This window comes from Neolamprologus multifasciatus, chromosome 18 (genome assembly GCF_963576455.1).
Source record: "Neolamprologus multifasciatus chromosome 18, fNeoMul1.2, whole genome shotgun sequence".
NCBI lineage: Eukaryota > Metazoa > Chordata > Actinopteri > Cichliformes > Cichlidae > Neolamprologus > Neolamprologus multifasciatus.
This window is the reverse complement of record NC_140456.1, coordinates 12,604,727-12,632,278: the sequence shown is the minus strand read 5'-3', so window position 1 is coordinate 12,632,278 and position 27,552 is coordinate 12,604,727. Positions and strand designations below refer to the sequence as shown.

General features: G+C 42.9%; 1 protein-coding gene across 14 annotated transcripts in view; it reads right to left on the bottom strand.

Annotated features, from left to right (window-relative positions):
* LOC146497447 (receptor-type tyrosine-protein phosphatase F) overlaps positions 1-27,552 on the bottom strand; it is a 162,425-nt gene that overhangs the window by 10,715 nt on the left and 124,158 nt on the right. For 10 of the 14 annotated variants that reach the window (XM_085142113.1, XM_085142115.1, XM_085142120.1 and 7 more), the window contains 11 exons: positions 27,411-27,511; positions 26,556-26,803; positions 25,252-25,330; positions 23,936-24,160; positions 17,643-17,797; positions 14,042-14,154; positions 11,205-11,237; positions 9,715-9,812; positions 6,391-6,514; positions 5,860-6,035; positions 546-665 (listed from right to left, as the gene is read on the bottom strand). In XM_085142113.1, the coding sequence (XP_084998239.1) occupies positions 546-665; positions 5,860-6,035; positions 6,391-6,514; positions 9,715-9,812; positions 11,205-11,237; positions 14,042-14,154; positions 17,643-17,797; positions 23,936-24,160; positions 25,252-25,330; positions 26,556-26,803; positions 27,411-27,511 (1,472 nt within the window). The remainder of the gene's footprint in view (positions 1-545; positions 666-5,859; positions 6,036-6,390; positions 6,515-9,714; positions 9,813-11,204; positions 11,238-14,041; positions 14,155-17,642; positions 17,798-23,935; positions 24,161-25,251; positions 25,331-26,555; positions 26,804-27,410; positions 27,512-27,552) is intronic. The other 4 variants (XM_085142125.1, XM_085142124.1, XM_085142119.1 and 1 more) reach the window with 1 other exon arrangement.

Below are 27,552 nucleotides of genomic sequence, written 5' to 3'. Positions count from 1 at the left end.
TCTTCATCGTTCACGTAAAATCTGCAGTAAAATCTGAAAAGCACATGTGATTGACTATTTTAAGGTCTCAAGTTAACGCATAACTTTGATAGCAGTACATAGAGCGCTCTACTTTTAGGCCTGTGATCATGCTGCAAGTGTAGGTGTAGATAACATGTATAATTTTGGAACTGAGCCCCAGTGGTTTCTCTGAAGGGGTTTCTTGGCATTGTCACCATTTCTGATTGAAACCAATTAATCGTTCCAGCCAGAGACTTGCATTTAATTAGGAATTATAATAATGTTAGAAATTATAAGCAAGTGATGGAAAAAAAGAAATGGAAGAGGAGAAATAAAGGACAAACCATTAGTCACATCATCACTGCACTGAAGTATACGAATCAAAGTGAGAGAAAAAAGTGCTTCTTAAAAGAAAAAGAGATGAATGTTGGAAGTTACAAAAACAATTACAATAATGGAAAAATTATTCATGTATAATAGCCTTTAACTGTCTGCAGAAAAATGAGGAATTGCATTTAGACTGCAAATGAAAAAGGCTACTCTACCTTGTAGAGGGCGAAAGTACGGACGCTGTACGTTGCCAACTCTACAGTGTCCAACATGGTGACCTGGATCATCCCATAGGTCTCTGTTCCTCGCGATGGCCAATACTGGTCACACTTCACCTGGCGAAGCAAAAGAGAGGGCACGCTGTCAGGAGCGAACTGCTGCGAGTATGCACCACGAGGCTAGTGAGAGGCTTGTAGGATCACACTGATTAACAAGGAGGGAACATTAAAGAGGTCAGATCAAAGGCTTTGTCCACTGTCCAATTAAAAACTGAAGACTCGGCATCAGCTCGGGTATCCGCAACAGAAAAAAAAAAAAGAGCACCGCAGAAGCAAGCTTTTGCATGAGCGTTCATGTGTGTCCGCATTTGAAGCGGGCTTCAATAGAGCATAAAAAGTCCACTTTGTCTTTTACCAGCCTGTGATCATTTTCAATTAGCTAATTGTCGGGTGGTTCGCACTCCTTTGTCATGTATGCTTTTGGCGCATTTGTGCTGATTGGGTGCTGCATTGTGGAGGGAGATGTGTCTAAAAGCCTGTTCTGGCCAGCCGTGAATGGACAGCAGGTCCGGCCACCTGGCTCCATATGTGCTCCATATCTTTGGTCTCATCCACAAACTTCGCTGTGGATGAGACTAAAGATTCTCCAAACACTAGCACCGAGTGTCTGTGTATCTCTGAAATGACGCCTGGCCTTCATTTTACTCCTTGTGGCTTAGCAACGTGTAGTTGTCACTACTTTAGAATAAAAAAAAAAATGTTTCTTTTCACAGCTGTTCTTCACTCAGAAATAACTTTTCCTGATGAATTTAATTGCTGAAGGTAACTTGGCAAAAACTGGACTTACAAAAATGCAATCACATAATCAGTCATTTCATATTTAGAAATGCTTTCATCGCCTTCAACAACTATTGAACAAAGTTTGACCCTTTCAAGGCTTTTTCCCAGTCAGTTACAGGCACAGAAACAACAACTACAGAATCAGCTTTAACGTCAGGAATCCTGGGACAAGAACTTGCTGATATTGATTTGGATAACATGAGAGGAAGAGATGTGGCACGGGTGAGCTAATCATATTGATACTGCAGTACAGAGCTGACATTTGGAAGCACTTTGGCTGTCTCAGAAAGCTGGTAAAAATTGACAAACAAAATGCACTAAAATTCACCCCCTCACATTTCACCTCCCCCGGTGACAGCTTCCATTCAGAGGCAGAGGCAGACCTCGCAGGAGAAACTCAATTGAGTGATGGGGAACTGCTTCCCGTACAAACATATGGATTAGCAGTCACCACTGTAATGAATACCTTTGTGCTGCCTGAGGTTGGGTGGCATATTCTCCTACACAAAGAACTACAGAGGGACACACACACACACACACACACACAGGCTCCAGGTTTCACTATCATCTGCTTCTGCTTTGAACCTTGCTTTCTCACATGTCATCACCTGGCCTTTTGCAGCTGGCATAGACCTCTTATCTACACATACACACACACACACACACACCCCCAAGTGAGTAATACCACTGGTCTCATTTCAAGTCCTGACCTTTTAGGGTTTTACTAACTAGTAATGCAAGAGGAAGCAGAAATTTTTCCTGCAGCCGGATCTCATCATTATATTTGTCAAGCAGCTGCTCTGTTTGGCATGAGACGTCAGTCTAACTGGGTGGTGGGAGGTTGACTCACGCACCATATGCGCCTGAGTGGATTTGCGAGAGAGACGCAGACAAATAAAGATTGTGTATTTATATAAAAGGAGTGGACAAAAAAACAAAATTCCCTGAAACAGTGAAGTAAATCCACGTGTCTAATTAGAAGCACAGGCATTATTTTGGGATGATTTTGCAAATGTATCAATGCTTTTCTCTTCATTATCACACTGCAAACACTGTTTGTTTGATACAGTTTGGAGCCTAAGTGTTCAATATTATTCCAAAATTAAATTAGGGAATCTAATCAGTTTAGCTGACTGTTGGCTGTCTGATACTGTCACATACATGCCGCTAATCATGATTAAACTAAATGTTTAATCTTCTGTATAGAGAAAAACTGCTTTGATTTGTATGCACCACGTGTATCATAATATGTTTACAAAGTATTACTGCACAGCTCTTTGTGAGCATTAAGCTATAAGCTATACTGAAAACAGAAGTTTGTGGACGGTTCATGCAAAGTAAAAATGATTTTGGAGGGGTTAACACTGCACCGAGACACCACCTCCTGGTTCGGAAATGAAACTACACCTCTAAAGCGTCATCCACCACTCTTGTGATGTCACACACAAAAAAATAAAAAAATCCAATGTAGTCTGATATGATTTGGAAAAATACTTCCACCCCCAGCTGGTCGAAGGCGGGTTTGGTTCTTTGTGTCTCTCTCCATGGTGTTGGCAAACCAGCGGATTTCAAAATGTGTGTAGGAGGTGGGGATTGGCTCCGAGGCCTATTCATTTTTCTTTAGGTTCCTCATGTCTTGGTGTTTCAGTTCTTTATATCCTTATGTATATGCACAGCCACCACTCTGGGCTCAAAGAAGGAGAGCCTGTTTATCTGTCACAGGGCTCTGAAATTGCCACTCAGACGCACTAAATATACCAAGAGGCGTTAGTGAATACAAGTATGTCCTCCCCATCAAGTGAATGTGCAATAAAACTCATCTAATCAAGCTGAATATATTCTCTGAGGAACAAATAAATGAGTTCTGTTCTGAGAAGACATATTGTGCTCACGATTTGCCTAAATGATTGATTGCACTGATAGCTTAAAATTAAAACAGATGATATGTTGTGAAGGATAGCAAGTAATTTAAAGCTTGACAAAACAATTGCGAAGAATCAGTATAGATGAACTCAGCTTCAGGTAATGATCTTCTCCCCCAAAACAGTTGAGTGTGGGATTTTGGAAACAAACTCTTATTTATACTTCTTCTCTTCTCCCGTTCTTCATCTGGAGACTGTCTTTTATTAGGGTATTGTATGCATACGCTAATAAAACAGCACATACTGGCAGGGCTCCATGCTGATATTTTTTTTCCCCCTCTAAGGAATTCATGAGCATGATTTTGTGATGGTAATTAAATAAACCCAGTCCAATTTTGAATCTCAAGTTGTCTGGTGCTCTTTCTCTTTTTTTCTCCTCTTCTTTTATTAGCATAGATTTATTTTAGGAGCCCACAACTGTTGTTAGATGACAATCCCTTTTCATTCCAACTTCAGAAATTTCATTATAGTGCTGTGGCTTTCGTGGTATTACTATATGTATGGAACCTTGATAAGGAAGTGCCAAAAATAAATACGCAGAAATCGAGTATTGAACAATTTTTAAATAATCAAAGAGAGTTTGCATTATCAGATTTGAATACATAAGCAGTGCACATGCATCACTTTCACGTGGGACTGTTCAATAGCAGGATTGCAAAGTTAGACGCAAAGTTGCCAGGATAACTTCATCGTAAGTGACAAGCAAACAACAGGAGGGGAAATCGGAAACGGTACGAAGGTTTGTGCTGTTACCTCACAAACATATTTAGACAGAGTTCACGCAGAAGTTTTTTAGAGATTGCTGAAGACTGCGGAGAAGAGCAGCAACATGAAGCGATACTGTCCGCAGACAAGCAAAATATCCTTTGAAGTCCTTGTGACTGTGATCAGGCTGACAAATCCAGCTTTAAAGCAGGACTGGGTGTCTATATGCCTTCAGGCTTTGTTGGGTGTAAAGTTCCTCAGTGTGAAGCTACATAAATATATATACACAGGCCATTTGTGTATCAGAAAACTTCATTTCTGTCCACTTTTTGACTTCCAAACATCAGCTGATGGTTGGGTTTGTTTGCAGCATTGTCAGCCTCGGTGGCTTTAAGTTCTATACAAGAGTCTTTCGTTTTGCTCTCCTCTCTGCACCAATAACTAGGGGTGGGTTTTTATAATCGATTTATTTATCAAAATCGATTCTGGCTTGGATAATGGGAAATCGATTCATTAAAATCCTGAATCGATTTTTTAATATAAATTTATTTTTCCCGAAATGCCAGAATCTCAGGTGAAATCTCACAAAATTTCAACAACCACCAAACAGTTAAGACAGTAAATGAGAGCAGAAACACGGATTCTGCACAAAGACGTAAACACACAGCGCGGACCCGCGGATCAGAATCAGTGAGATGTCGCCTTTCTCACCCGACAGCTCGCTGATTCTGCTCTGTTGGCGGGTCCGCGCTTTGTGTTCACGCCCTTTTTGCGCTGATTCTAAAGCTGTTAGTTTCATGTCTCTCCAAACAATATTGACTGAACCAGCAGCAAAAGAAGATCCAAACTATGCTTCACATTAACATCGTCATGAATTTCCTCTGACTTTTCCTGTTTTGCTTCCACCTCGATAAAATCACACTTCATACACAGCTCCCTCTCTCTCTCTGTACTTCAACAACAGTTTCCCGTCTAAAAATCTGTTTTCTGCATCATTCGCTTGCTTGTTACGCACAAGTCTACCGTTGTTTACAGCGCTGTCGGACGCTGTTTGTTTCCTTTCACTTACTTCCGAAAAGAAAGCCTCATTTCTGCCGTTCAATACTGAACAAATTTAAACTTTTTAAAATTATGCAAAATGCAAAACGCTTAGCCGTGTTTCTAATAAAACCGCTGTAACTTCAGAGGTGATGTTCATAAGTTGATTAATGGTTTTCTTTTGTTTTTGATGTACTGCAGAATATTTTTATAAAATCCCAGGCCAGGAAAAATCACCTTCATGTTTTTCTGTGTTTTATCTTCAGCTACTTTGACACAAAGGCATCTGCTGTGATGCTCACAGCTTTGATAAAGTCTTGCGTGTGTCAGCTTCCTTTTTATAGATACAAAAATATGTAAATGTACTGATCTGAATTATAATATTTCGGACTGTCAAAATTTCCCAGATTCAAATCGAATCGAATCGAATTGAATCGAATCGTGGATCGAATCGATTCGGGACCTTGTGAATCGGAATCGAATCGATTATAGAAATCAGTGACGATACCCAGCCCTACCAATAACAGCTACTGGTTTGTTGATTTGTCACTCAACAGTGAACAAAAAAGATAAACAATAATATTAAACAAAATATTTTACAACTAACATATTAACAAGCATTAAACATTATGTACACTTAAAATTCATTATTATCATTGCAATTTATTATAATCACTTTTATGGGGTTCATGATTAATAAATTACATAATGCACATTATGTCATTAAATCAATGCATGATTAATGCTTTGTGCAGGAATTGAATAATGAAGTTGCACATTACAATAATTTTAAGGCTTCTCCTTACCCTTGACTTTTCCTCCAGTCTGGTCATCATGACAATGGTGCTGGATCTCTGCTCCCACACCATCCTCCAGAAATCACTCAGTGTCTCTGGCAGAGGCCCCTGAGTAGCAATGTAGGCATTCTGCTTCCTGTAGCCGTCGATGTAATTGGCATTAATGTAGTCACTTCCTGGAACGGCTGTAAAAAAGACAAACAGTGTGCATAAAACTCCTATTAGTCAGTACGGTAACTTTAATAATATTTCACTGTTCAATGACGGATTTATGGATATTTTCCCTTTGTACACTGTCTGCCAGAAGTCAAAGACAACCTGTCAGTCAATCACCTAGATTACACAGGTCTTTATGATTTACATGCTTGAAACAATATGGAACAAAAAAAGATACTTGGGTTATGTGTGCAAAATTTTCATCTTTTAAACCTGCACCTGCAGGCGTACAACATGTCCTTGGAAGTTTTGAAGGAGGCCTCAATCGATGGCGGTGTCAGTCAATAGCTATCTGAGGGGTTAAGTGGTTACGTGAGCTCTTACCATCAACGGAGGTGAGCACCACTCTGGAGTGATCATAGGCGATTACGTTTGCATAGCGGTTCTTTGGCTTGTTTACTTCCATGTTTGAGTTTTCCCACGTAAACTGCTGGCCCGGATCAATGGACTGTGAGACAGGACAGAGGGAACAACAAAATAAATGAATAAATGAAGTACGAATGATTATGAGAGAATGAACAGAGAGCCACCGAGCAAAACGAGAAGCTGTGCTGTGGATACCAGCTTACAAAGTGAATCCATGATGCTCGCTGCTCTGCAGCTGCTTTTTGTGGATTAACAGTTTGGTTATCTGCGTGACATTTGATGTCTTATGCTAATGAAGTACAAATATAAAGGGTCTCAGTTTTTCATAGGCAAAGGCTTTAGTTTTAGTTGAGAAGTTAGACAGGTTTTAAGTTTTCAGTCCACAATTTGACAATTCCACTGAATTACCTTATCCTGGGAGGTCATCTGCACAATTTGGTGCAGTAACCACAACTGTTCGTTCTTGTCTCTATCGTATCTTCCTAGCTTGTGTTTTTGTCCCATCCTCTCTCTTTCTGACCCTCTTACGTCATTTGTCTCTTGGGCTAACACGACAGCAGGCTGCATATATATCGATCCGGGGAGATATGTGATGGCCTCTTATCCCTTGCTAGATAATGTCACAGAATCTCTTGTTATGCCATATCGATCCCCTACAGCTCACGCCGGAACCATGTCCAGTAATTCCCCGGGCCTTGTGCCTCACAAATCCAGCAGGAGTTAAAATAACACAGTCAAAATTAATTTTCTAACTTCATGCAACTACTTCAGTAATTTAATTATTACAGGTCATTTTACGTCAAAATGTTACAGCACAGCTATCATGTAAAAATACTCGGATAATGGACAAAATCAATGGTGCAAGGTGAAGCCTCGAGAGGAGGAAAATAAAGATCCTGGGCCATTAAATGTTTCTGCAAAAAGTCCTTATATGAACAAAGCAGGTGTAGTTCTCCTTATCTGTAAATCAAACGTACAGCAAATTGCCATTCAGCTGCTTTCTTACAAACACAATGAACTGATAGCTCTCCTAAAGTGGCACCTACATTAGTATAAATGTGGCATAAAATTGAAATTTAAGCTATTCTGGACTTTTGTTTCTGAACAGGACATAAAAATGTAAAATGCTCATATGCAACTACAGCTCCAATTTGCTCTGCGGTGAGAGTCACAGGGGCACAAGCCTATTGCTGCTGATGAGCTCAGCACTGCCAATTTTTCTGTCCGTGGCCGTCAGTGTGAAGAGAAAAATTTTATTTGCAGTCAAAACATGTCATATCGATTTGAGAGCTCAGTGAACACAGCAGGCACACTAGGCTGATGACAACTAGCAAACAAGTTAGAGGTAGAAGTGGCAGAAAGAGGTGAGAGGCAAATGCCCAAGGTACTCTCAATGACACAGTGGAAATATTTTAAAATAAACATAATGATATTGCTATGACGACGGCGGCATGATATTGCTTCCTGCGATAAAAAGACTGTCAGGGGAGCTGCAGCATGCCTGATTGACAAATTCTGCTCATTACCCAGTGTGCTCATTGCTCAGTGTGATGAGAGGAAGTGGCAAAGCCACTAGATATTCTGAGCCTTGGGGTAAGACGCAACGGGAGCAGCCGGCGAACGTGACTGTGACAAAGCGCCATGAGCTCTGCCACAGCGCCATGGCTGGCACAGAGATGGATGGCCATCTGCCGGGCGATGGAGGGGGTCTTCCCTGGCTTGGAATGACTGGTGCAGGAAGGGAATGGTGCTGGGCTGGTTGCCTGCAGTCATACAAGCCACTTCTCTGGCTTGATTCGTTTACACTAACTCAACAGGCCGGCAGGGTGATGTTGTAGAGAGGCACTGAGCAACACAAGGAAGAACTTAATCGAGAGCAGATTTTTACCAAGGCCTAATTATCTCCCTGGTTAGTTGTTAATTTCACAGCGAGTCAGAAAATGTCCTTTAGAAACATATTCTGTACGTTATAAAATGAAAAACTTTGCAGACAAATGTATGCATAATTTGTCGTGCACTGTTAACGGCTACTTCTCAGAGATATTTGATGTTTCAGTGAACAAAAGGTCCATTTATCCATTTTTTAAACTATTATCTAACTTAGGATCGTGGCTGGTTTGAGTCCATCCCAGCTGTCATTGGATGAAAGGTAGGCTACATCCTGCAGAGATCGGTGGTCTATCAAAACATTTCTCAGTAAACCAGGTCCTGTAAACTAGAACCTCCAAAATTCCAACACACATTTTCAGCTCCAACGTGTTGCAGCAAAACACTAACGCTTTCTAAAGAAAGGATTAATCACACAGCTGCTGTGTTAGTTTTAGCTGGCAGTATTCCAAAAAATGAAAACTGAATAAACAAGGCCTCTATCATTCATAAGGCAAAGTACACAAACACTACATTTTCAAGGAAGAATTTTTATAATTGTATTTATCTAGTTTGCTTTGTGGGTCAGCAAGTGTGTTAGAACAGTTATATAAAGCTATCAAATTGATGTCATTTTCCCCGTAATCACTGGACGGGGCAGATAGCTGAACAGCTCAAATAAAATGTTTGCTATAGTTTGGGCTTATGATGTTGCGTGGGAAATGGTTATGAGGTTGGCAAAATTACTCTGCTGTTTCTCTCGGGGTGCAAAATTGCACAGAATAACATCTTGATGTACGGTCAGGAACCAACTGAAAGCGGGGAGAACATGACCTTCTAAATCGATGTAAAACAATCAGTCCAAAAAAAAAAAAAAAAGACTTGTTGGACCCATTGATGGAATAAAGTTAATTAAAGAAAACACATCAAACAAATCAGCAAATAAATAAAAGATGTCTCTTGTTTTTTCTGCATTCAAGGATGCCTCTCCACTTCATCTGGCCTTGCTTAGTACCCAGACGAACAATGTGCCACTTTAAATGCAAATTTGCTTTTGTTTTTGTGAGGAAGAACACTAGACTAGAGATAATCTCTCACCGAGGCTGCCTGTAAAATAACATTCCTCAGGAAAACATCAACACGCACACAGATTGCTTAAGCAACTTGCCACCTACTAGTTTTGTGAAAAGGCATCTCACAGCATTTAATGTAAGTGTTGCTTTCCTAGTGAGATTGGTAATAGAGTTGTAAAAATGACTGAGGAATGTCCGCGTAAGAAGGCTTCCGTAATCTATTAGAATACATGCATATGGGATCAAAGAGAAAAACTTCCCCCCAGATATCATAACAAAGAAACACATTTTCACGCTTGAAGGAGTGAAAATGTCTGATACAGCGTTAGTGCGCTGCTCTTACCTCGTACTCCTGGGAAAAGCGGAGGCCGTCATTGGCCTTGAGTCGCTCTATGTGGTCAGCCAGGTCAGCGACGGGAATGGGGGGGTGCTCCCTCATTCCTGGGAGAGAGGAAGAATGGGGGGGGGGGGGGGGGGGGGGAGAAAAGAGTGAGACCTGGCTGTTTTTGCGTCAAACACGCACACTGACTTGCACAAACACTGGTAGGACCACAGGGTGAGTGAGGCTGCCGGTGGGACCATGGAGTGGCTGTGTAACAGTGAGGAGTGTGCACTTTGTTCAACAATGCATGAGGCGAGGGAGAGAAAAGAGAGAGAGAGAGAGAGAGAGAGTGCACAAGTTGAAACAGGCTTGTGACATTTGGTGACATTTGGTGATATCGTCATGCTAAGTGAGTAGGACAGAGGTGGGGCTGATACGGAGATGCACATGAGTGACTGGGTGAGCATGCTCCTTGAAGGAAGCAGGAGACAGACATCTCTCTGACTCCACAAAGCTCAATTGGTGGCAGAGGTGGGCCCAGAGCAAGAACCCGCAAGTCTCTACAAATCAGTCACACTGTCACTTCCTACTGAGGAAAAAAACTGACTGGTCACCAGCCAAAACTCATTTCTTTGAAAATCCCTTTCCCTACAATAGACTATCTTTCGGCCCAGCCTGGAGCGCTCGGGCTGGATTAATTTCAAACAACCCCCCTGCCGCTCTGTAGATTTCTCATCGCTGGGTTATTGGATGATTTATTGCTAATCTACCGACACAAATTCCCCCTGTGCCTCTGAACTTGGCAGGGCTATGTACTTAAAGGGATTGCTGGGAACTTGGCTCATGTGTTAAAAGTTAACTGTATGTAATGCATGAAGACACTTTAAAGTTATACACGGAGCATCATTAACCTTACACACAGCCTTGAAGTCACACAGATCAGACGCTTTAAAAATGCAGATATATTAACATTAGTGCCTTTGGCTGAGCACATCTATAGGGTCATGGGGTCATGCTTTCAGATGAGAGACCGCTCCAGCCCTAATAATGCTCGAACGTTAATGGTTAATGGCTAGTAACTATGGCCGCTGTACATGATGAAACCTGGCCAATTACCCAAATTGAATTCTATCACACAGAGGAGCCTATGAACACATTAACATCGGTGTGCATGTGTTTGTGCGTTTTCACCAAGGTTTTTTTTTCTACACCAGTGTTGTTGGTTAAATGGAGAGTGAAGCCATAGATAACAAGGCTAATGTAGAGCATGTGTAACTGTCCGCACTGCTCAACTACCCATGAAACCATCTAATCCACTGCTTGTATCATAAAGGTGTTGTGGGAAGTTCACAACCAAAAGAGGACATTGCAGCATCCTTGGAATGCCAGAAGCTATAAGCTTGTAGGCTCATGATGTCTGTCAGGATTGCAACGCGGGAATGGGTTTCGGGAGAGAGGGAAGAAAGACTGCATGTGTGGGAAATACACAGTAGGTGAGAAAGCAGACTAACTTGGAGTGTTGGGGCAGCGATGAGAGCTGGGACCTGTGGAGAGAGGAGAGTGAAGGAGGAAGGAAGAAGAACACTCAATCAATGGAGGTGGCTAAAGACCAGACTAGGGCCAAACAGTATCTGCAAATAACCTTTCAAGCTAGCTGGAGTGTGCAGCAAGTGCTGTTTGCCCTCTTGGGACAATTCAAGTAGTGCAGTTTACACTGTTAAACAAAAGTGCACACAAAGCTTGACTTTAAAGTACTCTCCTGTGGCAGGATGTGTAAACTCAGTGCACTGCATCACAGAGTAAAGGCCACTTGATGTTTCGGCTTAAGTGTCAAGAGGAAATGTTGACATCTGGTTGGTGAAAACTTTACTTGAAGGTAAAGGTTTTGCTAAAATCCCTTTCTGTACGTGAATCATTTGCATGCACAGGTACCCACCCAGTCAATCGGGAAGCCAAGCAACTGTGATGAACAACTTGACAGAGTGGGTAATAATTCGATTTTTTCAGTTAAACTGGGGGCTGGTTTAAATTCCTAATAAGAGTGTTCTTTGCTTCATTAAGCATCTTTTTTTTTTCTTTAATGAAGTTACCACATTCCCAGCTATTAACTAGGTGAGCACAATATAGTTATTATTGATAGATGGCCTGGCCAAACTTAAAATGCAGGTTACGTAAACAAGTGATTTCCCTATTACTTCGGCAAACTGTCTCTAAGTGGTACTTTACCTCCACCTCTAAGGGGTGGCTGTAGCTCAGGTGGTAGAGCAGGTCATCTACTGATCGGAAGGTTGGTGGTTCGATTCCTGGCTTCCCCTAGTCTGCATGCCAAATATCCTTGGGCAAGATACTAACCCCAAAATTGCTCTCCGATGCATCCATCGGAGTATGAATGTGTGTGAATGTTATCTAGAAAGCACTTAGAAAGATGTGCTTGTGCGAATGGGTCTGAATGGGTGAATGCACAAGTTGTGTAAAGCGCTTTGAGTGCTCAGAAGAGTAGAAAAGCGCTATATAAGAACCAGTCCATTTACCATTTACCATTTACTTGATGCTATATTTAAAGTGTTAGCAACAAATGATCTTAAGTAAATATTTGCAAATACCATCTGATCCACGTCTGTCAAGGATAAATCAGGTCAGTTACTCAGAGAACCACACGACTGCTGCTGGAGTGCCAAAAAAATGCACAGCCGAAAGCCTGTTGAACAAACCAACATGCCGGAGACGTGAGCTGCAATCGGCCGGACCGTTTCGACAACAATCAGTATCAGAGCAGGAATGTTCACCTGCTGGGGGCGAATCAAAGAGAGAAAAGAGCGACAGGACAGAGGAATGGGCCGTTCAATATTCTCTCAGCTCAGGCTTGGAGTCTTCTATGATTTCACAAGCTAGACGCAGCCTTGGTAATTTTTGATAATCACCACTCTTGAAGCAAAACAGCGAGGTGGAAAAGGAGAAAAAGAAGGAGATAATGTTGACGTAAAGGGAGAGAGAAAAGGGGGGGGGGTAAGGGGAGAAGAAGAAAGAGATTACCCTGCAGGGGGAAATGGAAGACAAAAGACGAAAGAGGTGGAGTGGGAGGATGGGAGAACAGGGCTCTTTCAGAGCGACAGCACTGCTTAATTCCTCTGCAGGGGTTCAAAGGGGCTCTGTGTGTGCGTGCGAGGGAGTGTATGGCAAATGGGATCTTTAATAACCCGTGAGAAGAGATACACACGCGCTCACACAATCACACACACACACAGGAAAAACACACAGAAACGTGCGCGTGCACTGAGGTTGACATTTTGTCTCAGCTCCATTGTTCCCTCCGCCTGGCTCACCTTGACATCAGAGGCAGCAGGACTCATTATCAGCTGGGGGGAATGAAAGGAGCTCATGGAGGAAGGAGGAGCAAGAGACCAGAGGAGGAGGAGGAAGAAGATCAGGGGGAAAAGGAAGAAGGAGGATGCCGAGGCGGGCACCCTTACACGACGCACACACAGACTTCAGCAGCGTGTGCGGCTGGAATTTGAATTCACTCAGCCTGACTTCACTGATACCGTCAGCAGGGTATGACGCGATCATAGTTTGCTGATTTCTGCTTGCTGCCCCTTTTTTAAAGAACTGGTGAAATTTTCTTCCTGACAACAAATCAAATAAGCCGTACGTGTGAATGTCATAAAGTAACACATGCTACAAAACACTAATAAACAAGAGATCCATCAAAGGAATGAGTAAGGAAGGCATTCACTGCAGAGCAAGATTGCTTCAGGGAAGGCTGTGCAGATTCGAGCTGGGGGGAAAAAAGCAATATCTACTATTTTTCAAAAAATCTTGAAAATAAAAGACATTAAAGAATACTATTAAAGATATGAGTGACCTTTATATATTCTTTCGGCACTGAAGATAAAATCTGTTTTGGAGTTACCGACTGATGAATTTTAGGAGCGCTTTCATTTTGGAAATGACGCTCTTTCAAATCCCTAGTCAAAAAGCAGAATATCCTTTTTTCTTCATTTTGATATTAAAAAACTGAATTCTTTTCCTGCAAAGCACTGATTAAAAAATAAAACACACATGTACAAGTTTCTAGGGTTACCCTTAAACAGACCCATGAGAAGAAGTTGAGGCTGATGCCTTTTTCACGTCTTATCGAAGTTACCTCGACTTGTAAACATCAACCCTCAAGCTTTAAATTACAAAGAGAGCTTCGAATGCTTTATTAAAGCAGAACTCTGTAAGCTTGCAACTGTCTTAATAACACGGATAACTGTGTCACTACTGTCTTAAACCAGAAAGTTCAGAGCGGAAAGCAGAGAAAAGTTTACATAAACTCTTTGTTGTTCCTTGTGTAGCTGTTTGTTACCTGGGGTCTGATAGTTGAGTCTTCTCATTTCTACAGGGTCGGAAGAGTTGCCCAGCAGGGAGTCTTTCACCCCGCCCGAGTGCTCGTCTTTAGGTAAGGGTGATGCACGCTTCCTGTGGTGGTAGAAGCAGACAGTAAGGGCATTTCAAGCTGAGCTCTAAGCTCAAAGTTAGCCGTACGCTGAATAAAAGCATACAGGATGTATGCAGAAAGATTCAAAATTACATCAGTGATTCCTCTATTTAGTTAGAAAAAGAACAAAAACAAACACAAAATGCACACATTTCCATGCTGTTTCACACTTGATGAGGTTAATGACATAGTTGATGGTTTTCAAAGCTACTTTTGAGGACCACCAATTCAAGAGATAGTAGGCATCATCCTCATTAGTTTGAAAAACTGGAGTTTAATGTGTTTGAAGAAACACCGTAATTTTCCTGGAGTGGGCTAGGTTTGGCTTGTTTGCGGCTGGATAGGTGACAGCTGCAGTGTGGGAATGTGTACATGACTGCCTGTTTGTGTGTAGTAAAGACAGAAATGTGTGCTTTCCGCTGCTGTTTGTGTGCGCGAGTGCTAACAACACATTGTGTTTACTGGCTTCCAGATTGAGAGGAAAACAGGCGGAAGCTGTAATTAGCTCATCAGCTGGGTGGCACAACACAGGGTAATTAGACCAGTTCTGCAGCACCTGTGCTGCTGGGCCTGGCCTAGCTGAGTCTAGCATAGCACAGAACAGAGCAGCACAGCTCGGACTGGCTCAGCTCAGTCGACCGTGAAAAGGAAAAGAAAGCATGTTTTCAGACAGCCGGCATCTGTTGACATACACACACAAACAGGCACACAGATGTACGCTTTTCCATCTCTCCAACTTTTACAAGTACAAACACACAGAGACACTCATACAGATACAGCTGCACACTCACAAGCCTTCTGACTGCAAATGGAAATGGGCGGAGGGAAGCATCAGGGTGCCCTGTGGAAATTTCACATCTCATTGCACTCCATTTGCAAGTGGCGAGCGTGGGTTTTAGGAAAGAGCAGGGCCTTCTGTTGAAGCCCAGCGTGGTGAGAATACACAAAGCTGCTGGTGCACACACAGCCTTAACCCGGTCCACCTCAGCCACTGGGGCTGGGGGCCTCTCTGCCACCTGTTATCTTATGCTGCAGAGGCTTAAGTTAATGCTAGCTGCATGACGGTTAATCTATGACAAGCATCACTTCCTCTCCAGCCGAGAGCTGAGCCAGACCGTATCTGGTTTTCCCAGAGTTTGCTCTTGGGCTCGGCTAGACTGAGGGAGGGGATGAGAGAGATCTGTCCTCTGCACACCTCATCCATACCTCTGACCCACTCAGATGCCAATCAGAGCTACATAACACTTTAGTGCTGTCCGAAAGTAAATGTGGTCATCTTGGGCTCAAAGTGACGGTTAAAATGTGAGAATGTAAAGTAGACGCACATGCACACTGTGAGAACATGAGTGTGTTTGCAGTACAGGGTGTGCTTAATGAGGCTAGAACAGGCCCCTTTGTTGCGACTCCTGCCAAGGGGAAGCAGGAAAAGAAGGAGGGGAAAAAAAGGCTAAAAGTAGAGGAATGGGTCTCAGTGGAAAATGTCAGCTTAAAAGATGGGAACATTTCTTTTTCAGCAGTTTCTCTGTCTGGCATTTACTTCACAATGGCCCATTCAGCAGCAGGTGATGCCTTGGCATATTCAGATGGGGCCAGTCTTGAAGGGGCACGCTGACACTGGCTGGATAATGAAACGCAGCGCGGAGACAAACCACAGCAGACAGAACGATCTGTGGGAGGAACACTGGGACTAGATGTGAAACATGCACCGGTACACGTACATGACCCTGGAGCTCCTCTGACCTCAGTTACCCAGGGCTGCAGAGTCTGCTCTTTCTCATGTATTGTACAATTTCTTAAAGTCGAACACATCAGACACAAAGATGATTCCTGAGATTCCTTCGAGATGATGCTTTTGGTGTGCAATGTCAATTAGAGATGAGAGACAGCTAACTCTGCAACCCCATAGAGATGATTAATACCACCAATTTCACAACACGGATGAAAACGACTTGGGCAGTGGGAGATGAAATTGTGATGGATGTTTCAGGGAAAGTACCCACCTTTCCTGTTTGCTGCATTCACAAAGGCAAGAAAGAAGTCGGGGTGTTAATGTGTAATAGTTATGCAGAAGTATTTTTTAACACAAATCTTGATCTAACTGGACTGTTTTCTAAAGACTAAAAAAAAGCCAAATATTGAAAGCAAATGATTTTAAAAAAGCTATCGTGAAAAAATCTCTTGAGACTTTTGAGAATAATCATGGCTTTGTTTGCCGCTAGTGTTGGTCTTGGCGACTCTGCAGGTAGCAATAACAACCAGAGCTACAGTGTGATTATTCCTTTGCACGTTTACTGCCAGTCCACAGTGAAAAGGGCACGCAGCCACCTCCCCACAGTCCCTCCTGTCAATCTGTGTCTACATGAAGAAAGGGCTTCCAGACAGAGGACGTGCTACTCAGCAGTGAGCTGTCTCAAGGCCTATTATTAACCAGTCCCTTTCTAAGTCTGCCGGAGACAGCAGCCACATAGCAAGGCTGCAAGGCTGAGGATGGCAGGTGAGGCACGTATGATGTGAAATTAAGATCTTGTAATGGATCCATCAGGACAAGATAGTAGGTAGGACTTAATCATGAAGAAGTGAAGTGAGGGAAAAGAGTCCTGCAGCCAGTGCAATATTCTTTAAAATTAATGATGTACAAATAACTGTGCATTACTATGATGCCTGAAGAAAGGCTGGTTTTATAGAGCTGCATGAGTTACTTTTTGGTTATTTGGAAAAAAAAGGTTAATTGTTAATTATAGCTCCATTATTTTGTTATTGAAAATCTATAATTGAAAGTCATGTCTGACAGCACAAAAGTCAAAGATGTTCAAAGTGCAAATATTCATTAGAATATAGCTGGAACTCTTCACAGCTTATAAGCAGAACTGAGCAAATGTTTGGCATTTTTGTTTAATAAATCACTTAAAATCATTAATTCTAATTGACTAGTCGTTTTAACATTAGCCATTAAACTTTCTCCAAAGCACCTCGTTGGTCTGTACATAGTCATGGTGTGCTGCACAGGGGCACCCAAAGTGTTTTAAAGAGATATTGACTAAGCGTTTACTTGAGCCCTCTGTTGCAGCCTTCTGTTTCTTATTTCAAATGACCAATGGTGTTGGCAAAAACACATTCCTCACTCCTAACTAAGAGATTTTGACAGCCAAGCTGTGCTTTTTATTAGGGAGGCAATGTCAGTTGCCATTTCTGCTGAGACTTCACATAGTCCTGCTGAAAATAGCCAGCTGGGCCAAAATATTTTGTATAAAAAAAACAAATCAACGTGTCTTTGGCTCTCCTCTCATTACCGTGTATATTATGCAAAGGAAAGTGGATGTTATAGTTTGGTGTGCGAGGAGCCTGGTGCAAGTGGCAGGAAGAAGCACGTCTCATTACCATTCCTGATGCAACCATAAGAAACCTACAATCACAAGTGTCACCGCATTTCAACCTCAACCAACTAATAATCAGAAGCACGGCTTCTTACTTCTTAAAGATGAGGATGGCGATGACGATGCTGATGATGAGCAGCACAGCCAGCACTGGGCCCATGACCCACAGCATTTCAGACTGCTCCATCCCTTGAGCCATACTTGAAGTGACCTCGATTGGATCTGAGTAGGGACTAGCTGAATATGTCATCTGTAAGGAAACAGAAAAGAGAGTACAGGTACATCAGAGAGGCACTTCAGACTTTTTAGTATGTATGCAAGGTCTCCCTTCTTATTTAAGTGTAATCTGGATTCCCTAGGGTGTTTAAAACTGCCTAAAGTTAAAAAAAAAAAGAAGCTCAAACATCAAAGGAAAAGGCACTGGACTCTGGGGAGAACGAGCATACTAGCATGTTGCTAACATGAATTTAAAATTCTACACAGGGTTCAACTATAGATCAACCACTTATATACTTAAAGGACAATTAAAAAAGATACTGACACTTTGAATATGTAGCACTTTCTGTGACTGAAGTAACAAAACTGGAAGCAAAGTTTTCTGCATAAGAGATAAACCAAATATCTCACTTCCCATATCTTGTTTCTGGCACTCGGATAGTCAAGTTGTGTCAACTTAGTAATAGATGACAGTCCAGTGATGAAGCAGAGCAGGCCACGGAGCAATCGACCAAACTCAAATCAAGTTTATATATTTCTGTCTGAAAAAACTAAGACGGCTGATGACAGAGCGACTGTGACACCAGGGTGAGGGAGGTAGAGATGGAGAGGCAGGGATAAGTGTGCATGTCCCTTGGTCGCTGAGATAAATGGGGGCACAAGAGAGGACTCATCTCTTCTTCATTAGTGTTCACACCATGACGGAAGAGGAGGAGGTGACGACGAGGGTGCATTTCCACCTTGGTTGTAAATGAGACATCTTTCCACTCGACGTCTCTGAATGATGGGGGAAAGGGAGGTGGGGAGGTATGCATCGGTGTGTATGTATCTGAGGAGGGGGTACCCGAGGGGATGCAGTATGGTGCGTGGTAAAAAAAAAAAAAGGTTTGAAGAAGAAGGAATCCAACTGCGAGAGGGGGTTAGGTGAGAAAAAGGGAGGCGTGAGGCATCTGTCATTAGAACTCAGCGTGACACCTATTGAATGACGATAGGAGATGCAGGTTGGGATAGGGAGTACAGAGTGTGGAAGGATATGGGTGACAGATCGCAGACCTCTGAGGGAATTGGGCTCCCAGCATGCAGTGGGAATGGTGGGGCAGCAGGCAGCAGTAATCCGGATCATTAGCTGCACAGCAGCCTGCTCTTCAGTGCACAGGCAGATATTAATTGGAAAGATAAGCTGCGATGAGCTCAAAGAGTCCTGCGCTCTGTCATATAGTTCTGTTATCACTCATGCTCTTGGACAACTGCCATGAAAACTTACACTTTGGGTGTGTGTGACACGCCACGTCTCAGTGGTGTACGTGCAAACCACCATGCTCTCATAGTGGGCCCGGAAACATGATAACTCAAGCAGGAAAGTGAAAAAATTCACATTTTCGTGACAGCAATAGTTTACAGCAGCAATGTTTCACATTTGTCTCAGTCTCTCTCTCACACACACGCACACATACCGACACACAGCAGGGACATGAGACCAGCTTTCTACCATTCTGAGCGCCTTTGGGAGGAACCTATTATCCAAGAACAAAGAAAAACGGCACAGCAATGGGACGCTGCTGATGTGACGACACCACAAGGCTTCCTGTTCTTTTGGGAAGGCCCGAAAAAGGCTGTAGGATATGGCCCTGCAGGGATTCCTGGGAAAAACTTTTTTTTTAATGAGGTAACAAATAACTGCAGCTGTGCTTTCAGAGAAGGATAAGAGAGGAAGAGCAAGAGCAGAGGAGAGGGCTGAACAAAAAGAGAGGGCTTTTTGTCTGGTGGTCACGGTGAAGTAGTGGGATCATCCATTTGAACGGCCCTAATATCTGATAAAAGCTCAGTCACGCAGCTCCTAATGCTTCTGCCCTCGCACAGCGGTATCACAATGGAGCAATGGTGCAGTGAAGGAATGTGCGAATCTGAGAGTGAGTCAGAGACAGTGAAAGACATAAGTGCAGCCCTTACAACTCTGGATCAGTGCGCGTCTCTCTGTAAAGTATGAGCATGCAGTGTGTTTGGATATGCGCGACGTACACATGGAGTGAATAACATTGATGATATAGTTACACTGCTGGGAAACACTGGAGCCTTGATGTTTATATGGATGGTATTTTGACATGTGTCACCCACCTAAATGTTGAAACAGAACAAGGCCAAAGAGTTGACCATGTTTGTTTAAATTGCATAATTTTTCTTTTTGTCCACAGAGATGTAGCAGGATCTACATCTACAGGAGGGGCTACAGACGTGGGTAAAAACACAGAGAGATGAAGCTAAACACATTTTGCAGTGCAATCGCATTTAGAAAGTGAATTAGATGCTGAAAACAGATTTGATAAAATTCTATTAAATCCCATCCCCACTAGAGAAGAGATAGAAGAAAATGACAAGTAGAAGAGAATAAATAATAAAAGAAATACTGTAGATAAAGATATATACAACTGTAAGAATTATCAGTGATGTATTTGGTTGCGTATGTGTGTGCGACTGTGTGCAAGAACTGCAAACAAAAGCATGTATGTTTTTATGTGAGCACACCTGGAACATCAGTTTTTCTGAGCCTTTTCACAAACTCCTCTAAGCCTGCACAAGTGAAGGTATTTGTTTTGGTCGCAGCCACTAGCGAAGAGTGTGTGTGTGTGAGAGAGAGAGACTATATTTGTCTGAGACAAAGTAAGAGAACAAGGGAGAGAGAGAGGGAGATAGTGGGTGATGTGAGATGGCAGAGAGAGGAGACAGAGGAAAAGGTGTTGTGGTAGTAGCAGTATATCGAGTCTGCTATCTGGCCCGTGAGCTACACAGCTTCCACAGTCAGCCACTGCTCCTCCATCCCCTGAGCACAGAATCCACTATGCACAGCGCAGGCAAATTTGTTTCAACTCGCCGTTGACCCCGCGAGCTCCTCAACTCTCCAAAAGTGGCTTAAATAAGCTGCGGGGTGCGCGCCAAACAAAAAAAACACAAACGCGCAAAGACGCCTATTATGAATCCGCCGCTCTCTCTGCCTCCCCGGGGAGGCTGAAAAGCCCACACGCTTGTCATCACTGCATGACATAGGGGAGGAGAAATGAAGGCACAAAAACTTGAGAGGGAAAGACGACAGTATGTATGAATATGCCTTTATCCATGCAGAACAGAAGTGTGGCTGCTGGTCTCGTCTACTTCGTACGATGACCTCACTATTTCATTATTACTTTCTTATCCATGCAACCATTCAGCACCAGAAACTACACGTATTACTCCTTTCTAACTGTCTGAATACCAAGCACTCAGATATCTGGAGGCATTGCTACAGGGGAATACCTCCAGGAGTGGATGGGACACAGTGCATTTGAATAGTGACTTTGCCTTTATTTAAACTCCATTCAGTGACAAGCTGGACTTGAATATGCTCGTGTTCCCATCTTGTTTTCCTGTCGTAATTCTCTTTTTAATATTATCTGTCAAAGCCTTTTAAATTATGAAAAAACAACCCCGTCCTCCATGCTGAGGGGATTGTGAGTTTACAGCACCGGCAGATTTAGTGCTACAATATCAATTCTTTTTGGGAACACAGGAAATGCTTGGGTAGCATTGCAAATAGCAAAACACCCCATTATGATTTTTTTTCTCTCTCCCAGAACATCTAATTTCCCTCAAAATAAAAGCGCACATTAAATACGAGCTCCTCCTCAAACATTAGTTCACTTCCTCTCATCTGGGCTTCACAGGCTGGACAGGACGCGAGACACAATTTTTGCTACCCTCTTTTCCTCTATCAAACGCCACCCCTACTCTCTGTCTCACATCACACAATATTTCATGCCTCCTCCCTCCCTCACTCTCTTCTCGCATTAAATGATACTGTTTATACACACCCAGCATCTATCATCCCATTTCACACCTCCCCCGGCTTGTTTATCCGCCTTGGGTGCTGGGGAGACATGAAGGCACCCTCTCTTCTTCTGCCCCTCTCTCTTCCTCGCTCTCTTCCCCCTTTGCCTTCCTTCTCTTCTTCCCCCCAACCACTGCTGGCTGCTTGTGGCCGTTGATATACGAGGGCTTATTAAACCCTGGCGGTCTTGTTTGATCTACACTGGAGGAGTTTGGGTGGTTGCGAGAAAGTGCGGTAAAGACACAAGTCATTTATTCCACTACTTGTTGTCTTATTCTCCTGGGTCTGGTGAAGATCCTGCTCGAGGCAGCTTCTGCTAACTGCTCGATCCTCCTGCATGCTTTACCTTCTGTACCCGTGTGTTTAGTAATAAACGCTCGAAAGCGGCGCGTTGGGGGTGACAAAAACAAACACTGCCGTGTTTCCCAAGGAGTGCAGTTAGGGGATTTGTGCAGAAATCAATGACTGCAGTAGCCACCTCACCATTCAGTATGCTTAAAAGCACACGCAAAGCCAGGATAGGAGAAATGAGAAAATCAAGGTGTTTACATGCTCTATAATAATCCTGTTAGTGTAGATATTGTGCTTATTATATGGAGCGGGTCAGCTATTGGATTTTTTTTTTTTCATCCCGTATTGTATTTTTGAGCCATGGATGGCACATTTTAAGTGAATTTGTGAGATGTAGCCTGAAGTGTTTTTTTTTTTCTGTCAGAGCATTTTGACAGTTCAGTTAGGGGACATGATATGTAGAAAAAACTGACTGCTTTCACGATCTGTATGCACACCTCTGTGAATGTTTTCACAAAAGCACCAACGTTCTGAAATGGTTGTCAGCTTATTTTGATTTAGCTTCAAAATGTGAGTTTTACCCACATTTTGAAGCTAAATGTGGCTCATTTTAGGGCCAAGAATGCACTGCCACGTCTAATGATCTCTCCTTTAATCTTTGTCACGGCAGCACTTTCTCTGTCTAAAGTCTTTGTCATGTGGCGCCGTAAAATGTTTTTTTTAGAAAACCATTTGTGTTTATACATCAGAAGTGCACTGCAGCATTACTATTCATGTTTGCTTTAATCTGCTATCCTAATTCAGGAAATTAAGTGTCCTATTTACATACATTTTAGGAAATGAGTTTGCTGCAGAAAGCTGAAGTGAAGGTAAACACACTGGCTGACTCACAGAGTGAGTGAATCTGATTGGTCCAAGTGATTAAGTTTAAAAGCAGGTGGGTACGACGCAGTTTAAGGAGGGGAAGTGCACAGAAAGAGAGAAATCTTGAGCGCTGCTGATCCAGCATGGTGTATCTTGCAGGTACGGTGAGAGTGTTGTGCAGTGATGGGATTTAAGCATCTGCTTTGAAGTAAAGTATACCGTGGTTGCCCGCTATAGCCTCCCCTGCATGTCCCTCCTCTTTCCTGAGTGAAAGAGTAGGGGATTACTGGAGTAGGGTGGTGGTGGTGGGGGGCTTTAGGGACATGTAAAGCAGCATTTCAAGGGAATCAGGCCTGCTTTACAGACTCCCGAGACCCTGAGACCAGGCCCTCATCTCCCTCTTAGCTTCAGCTGCTCTAATCAATCTCCTCTGCTCTCTTCATGGTAGAGAAATGTGAAGAGGGCGAGAGAAGCAGAGAGAGGGGTAAAGGAAAAAAGCTCAGAGGAGGGAGTGAAGAGAAAGAAATAGGTGAAAAGTCTGGGATTGGGTTTCGGACTTGGAGCGTTCGCTCTCTTCCATTTAAAAAAAATAAAATCACTCAGGGCACAGCTAGTGAATATGCATGTCCCGGGTAGCAGTGAAGCTCCGAGCAATCACAGTCGCTCATTCTTTCTGCTGTGAAGTTTACTCCAGATCGTCCCACGGAGAACTGGGCCTCCATGTTGGAGCTGTTTGACGAGTGCATTGGGGCCCGGCTCAGAAAGCCGAGAGTCTAGTATTAGCATTGTAAAGAGATGTGCGCAGGGCCCTGCTGCTGCCGAAATGGCAAAGCTGGATCTCTGATGTCATTGTCAAGTGATAAGGGAGTTATCCGGACAAGCTACAATGACTTTTAGAGGCAGCAGTATTAAAGGATAATTGGCAATAAAAACAAAAACAATTAGACTTCCCACTGCTATTTTGGAGACGCTTTGAGGAGCAGAGTGATTAGAGTTTGAGGACGGGTGATAAACTTAAATAATCTGTCCGAGAAAAGAAACATTAACATGTACCAAAATACAGAAAAGCTTCAGTGTTTAAAAAACAAACGAAAGTTCTTTACTAAAAAGCAAAATAAAGAAGCAACTTACGCCATCAAGGCTGGATGTTTTACTTACATACTGAGCAGCGCTGTCAGTCCCTTCAGATTGAAGTTCAGCCAAGACAAAGCAGAGATACTGCTGTGAGCTCGTCAGGGGCTTGTTGAAGAATTCGTCGTACCTTTTCTCATCACCCAGCATAAAGGTGGTTGGAAGTGACGCAAGCTTGGCAGCAATGTAAGGCTTGGTGGAATCCAAGTGACGTCGGTGTCTTACGACAGAACTTCTACTTGATTTGAGCAGCTGGGGTAGAAAAAGAGAGATTTCTCAATAATAAACAACTTTGGCTCTTTGGTCAAAAATCTCTCTTCCATATACACAATGGCATCCAACTTCTCTAAATTTCATCAACTCCTCCTAAAGTCTAGAAAAAGCTTTTGCACTGACACTAGACATCCAGGTTTGGTTGCTAGCATGCCTCCAAATAAGAGATAATGATTCAGCACAGCTAAAATGGCCTTTGCACAGCGATATAACTGCAAACAATGCAGCCAATCTACGAAGTGAGCAATTAGCGCTTGCTCTAGCACACAAACTCAGCATGACTGCCAGCCCGGTTAATAAATGAGCAGGCGCATACAGCACTGCGGCATTGTGTTTTCAGCAGCATTTTGTTTTCTGTCAGTGATGTCTCATGCACTGCTCCAGATGTAGCTTTATTAAATCATTATGTCGGAGGGAGGAGACAATGGCCTGCTCGGTGTTTAATGACTCAGGGAGTCCCATCTCTCTCCCTCTCAGTCTCTTCTGTTATTTCTACAGGGAGCTTGAACAATAGCGATTCAGCCCAACGAGCCTCGCAGTTTACTTAAAAATTATGCTATTAATATTTAGGCATGTCATTTAGCTTAAATTCCCTCATGGACAAGGAAGACCTTTATTCAATGGAATAATAAGGCAGTCATAAATCTTTGTCCTCATTTGAATAACTCATGTAAAACTTTGTCTACAGGCGGCAAAGCCTGACTATAAACAATTTAAAGAAGAATATAGAGGTAGAGCAGTAATTCTTTTCACTACAATTGTGAAAATGACCACACAGTTTGATTGCCTAACATCCACAACAATACAAATAATTAAACAAAGACCAAACTATTTTATGTGCACGCAAATTGCTATATTCAACAAATGGGCAGTGTCTGCAGACCTGGCATTCACTCAGGACACTCCCCACCTAGCCGAGTGAGTCATTGTTTAAAATCTCTTTCTTCTGGCACCCAGGAGGGTAAAGCTAATTAGTTTCCACTCGTGACTTTCTACCCAGTTGGACCAGAGAGTGCTATTTTGGACCCTGACCTGCCACATTAGCCAATCAGACATGGGCTGGCACTCACCTCATCCATGTCCATCTCGTCTGGATTCTTCCACTTGCGTGTCACCGGGGACATGGGCACCACAACGATGTAGTACCACCTGCCATGAAAAATAAAGCTTGTGTTAAGAAAGACCGGCCGAAGCACGTACACGCTGAGAACAAAGTGGGCCAAGTGCATCAATAACACAGTCAAAACAAGGAGGCGTACTTTAGCGGTGATCCTTGTTGGGCTGAATTCAAAATTTAAGTAAAACACATGTGGTTCCAACCAAGGTCGAACACCAGCAGATTGGCAATGCATTCGCCAATTAATTGCTAATCACTAAGAACATCTGCCATGTAGACTGGAACAAACACAATCCCAGTGAGGGGAGCCTTCAGCTAGCATAGATCCCCATAGGATTCCTTAGGTTAATAGAAGCAGCTATGTGACTACTCGTGTGTGTTCTCCTGCTTTCATTAAGACAACCAAAATAGAAGGAAAAGAAAGACATTAGTAAGACATTTAAGACTTTAGAGACAAGCTAAGAGGCTAGGTGATGAATAAAGGAGAATGCTTTGGAGAATGCATTAGGTTATGTTTCGTCTCTGCCCCGACTCTGTCTCGGGTACAAGTTTTCCCCCGATGCAGCATTTGACTACTTGTAAAATCAGGTGCTGCTGATAGCGAAAACAGCTGCTTCTCTCCAGACCTCAACTCTGTGATTCAACAGTCACTCAAGTCTAGTAGTGGGAGAGGAGACGTATAACAAGACTCCTCACCCCCTCCCTCTTACCTACACATACACACCCCCTCAACCCTCCCATCCCCAATCACAGGCACTCCGTGGCTGTCAATCTGTGCTGGACCTTGGCCAGCCCTGACAGCCCTGTAATCTTTTTTACCAATCAACCCCGTGTACTCCCCCTTTACACAGACGTGTCGCTATGTGTGTGCGTTCGAAGGAAAAGGGTCAGGTGCAGTTCTCCTCTTAACAATTTGCGTCAAAAGATAACACAGCTCAACCTGATGTTAAGTCTCAATTCTCATCAGCTGCCGTGTCACAAAAATGGCTCAGAGTAAAAGTTGCAATCCTAAGTTCTCGAATAGTTTTAGTAGCGATCGGACACACGTGTGCCCTGAGTGTTGCATTAGGTCCCAAATTTACAGTGTCGTGGCTGTAAATTTTTGTATTAACATCAATTTTAAAATGATAAATGTATAACTTATATGCATCACAATCTGTGTACATAAAAAGCAAAACCTGTTTGTTATTCCTGACTAATAACAATCATTTTCTAGCCCAGCGCAAGCCTGTGTGGTTAGTCCCTATCAGTACGTACTTGACACGAGTGGTGGTCTGGATCTTTGGCAGGGTGATGTTCATCTTGCCACCTTGAGCATGATGTGTCCTGGGCTTGGTCTGGATCAGGTCAGGGGCAGTGCGGATGGACACCTGCTGCTGAAGACCTCCGGCAATGTTGCCCCTGCTTGTCAGTACAAAGGAGTAGTCTGTGTCTGGCTGCAGCTGCGTGATCAGCTTCCTCTTCAGGTTTCCCATCACTTCCACGCTTTGCTGGTTATACAAGATCTGTAAGCACACGGGGGGAAAACTTGGGAGTTGTGATTTACGGCGGCACAGACATACAGCCTGAATATCGTTTGCTCACACGCACCACTCTCTCTTTCCTCTCAAACGCACACATGTGGAAAAAAAAAAAAAAAGAAAAGCAAAAACAGTATGGTCCCAAGGGAGGTGCCCATCTTATCTGACACCTCATCTCAAGTGCTTCAAGCGTCGCACTCGCCCACTGGCGCATATCCAATGTTCTTTTACACCTTAGATTGTCTTTGCTCCCCTATCATTTGGGTGGGAATTGATATATCACTTTGACAGATTATTACACCTCATAAACGAGCATGAATTGGGATTTTCATATTTTTTTGTGCAAATACAAAAAGTGACTCAATCATATTGCGATAAGTGTCAGCACCTAATATTGCTTTTTCATATTACAAATGGCTGTACGGCATGTCAGAACATGTTATTGAAGTAGAATAAGAGTTGTTGTTTTTTTTAATCCAGCGTTTTTTAATTTAAATTGTACTGCAAGTATTTTGTCTGTGCAAACCGAGTTCATATTCAATCTTTTTTGCACCTCATGTCAGCAATGGCCGTCTACCTGGCTGGTACTTACCTTAAAAGGTGCTTGGGGTTTGTAGTTTGGCGGCAAATCCCAGGTGAGCAAGACGGATGTTTTCATGACAGCTTTGACACCAAAGTTCAGGGTGGGGAAAGCTAGGATGAGGAAAATCCACTCATTAATACCTCAAGTAAGA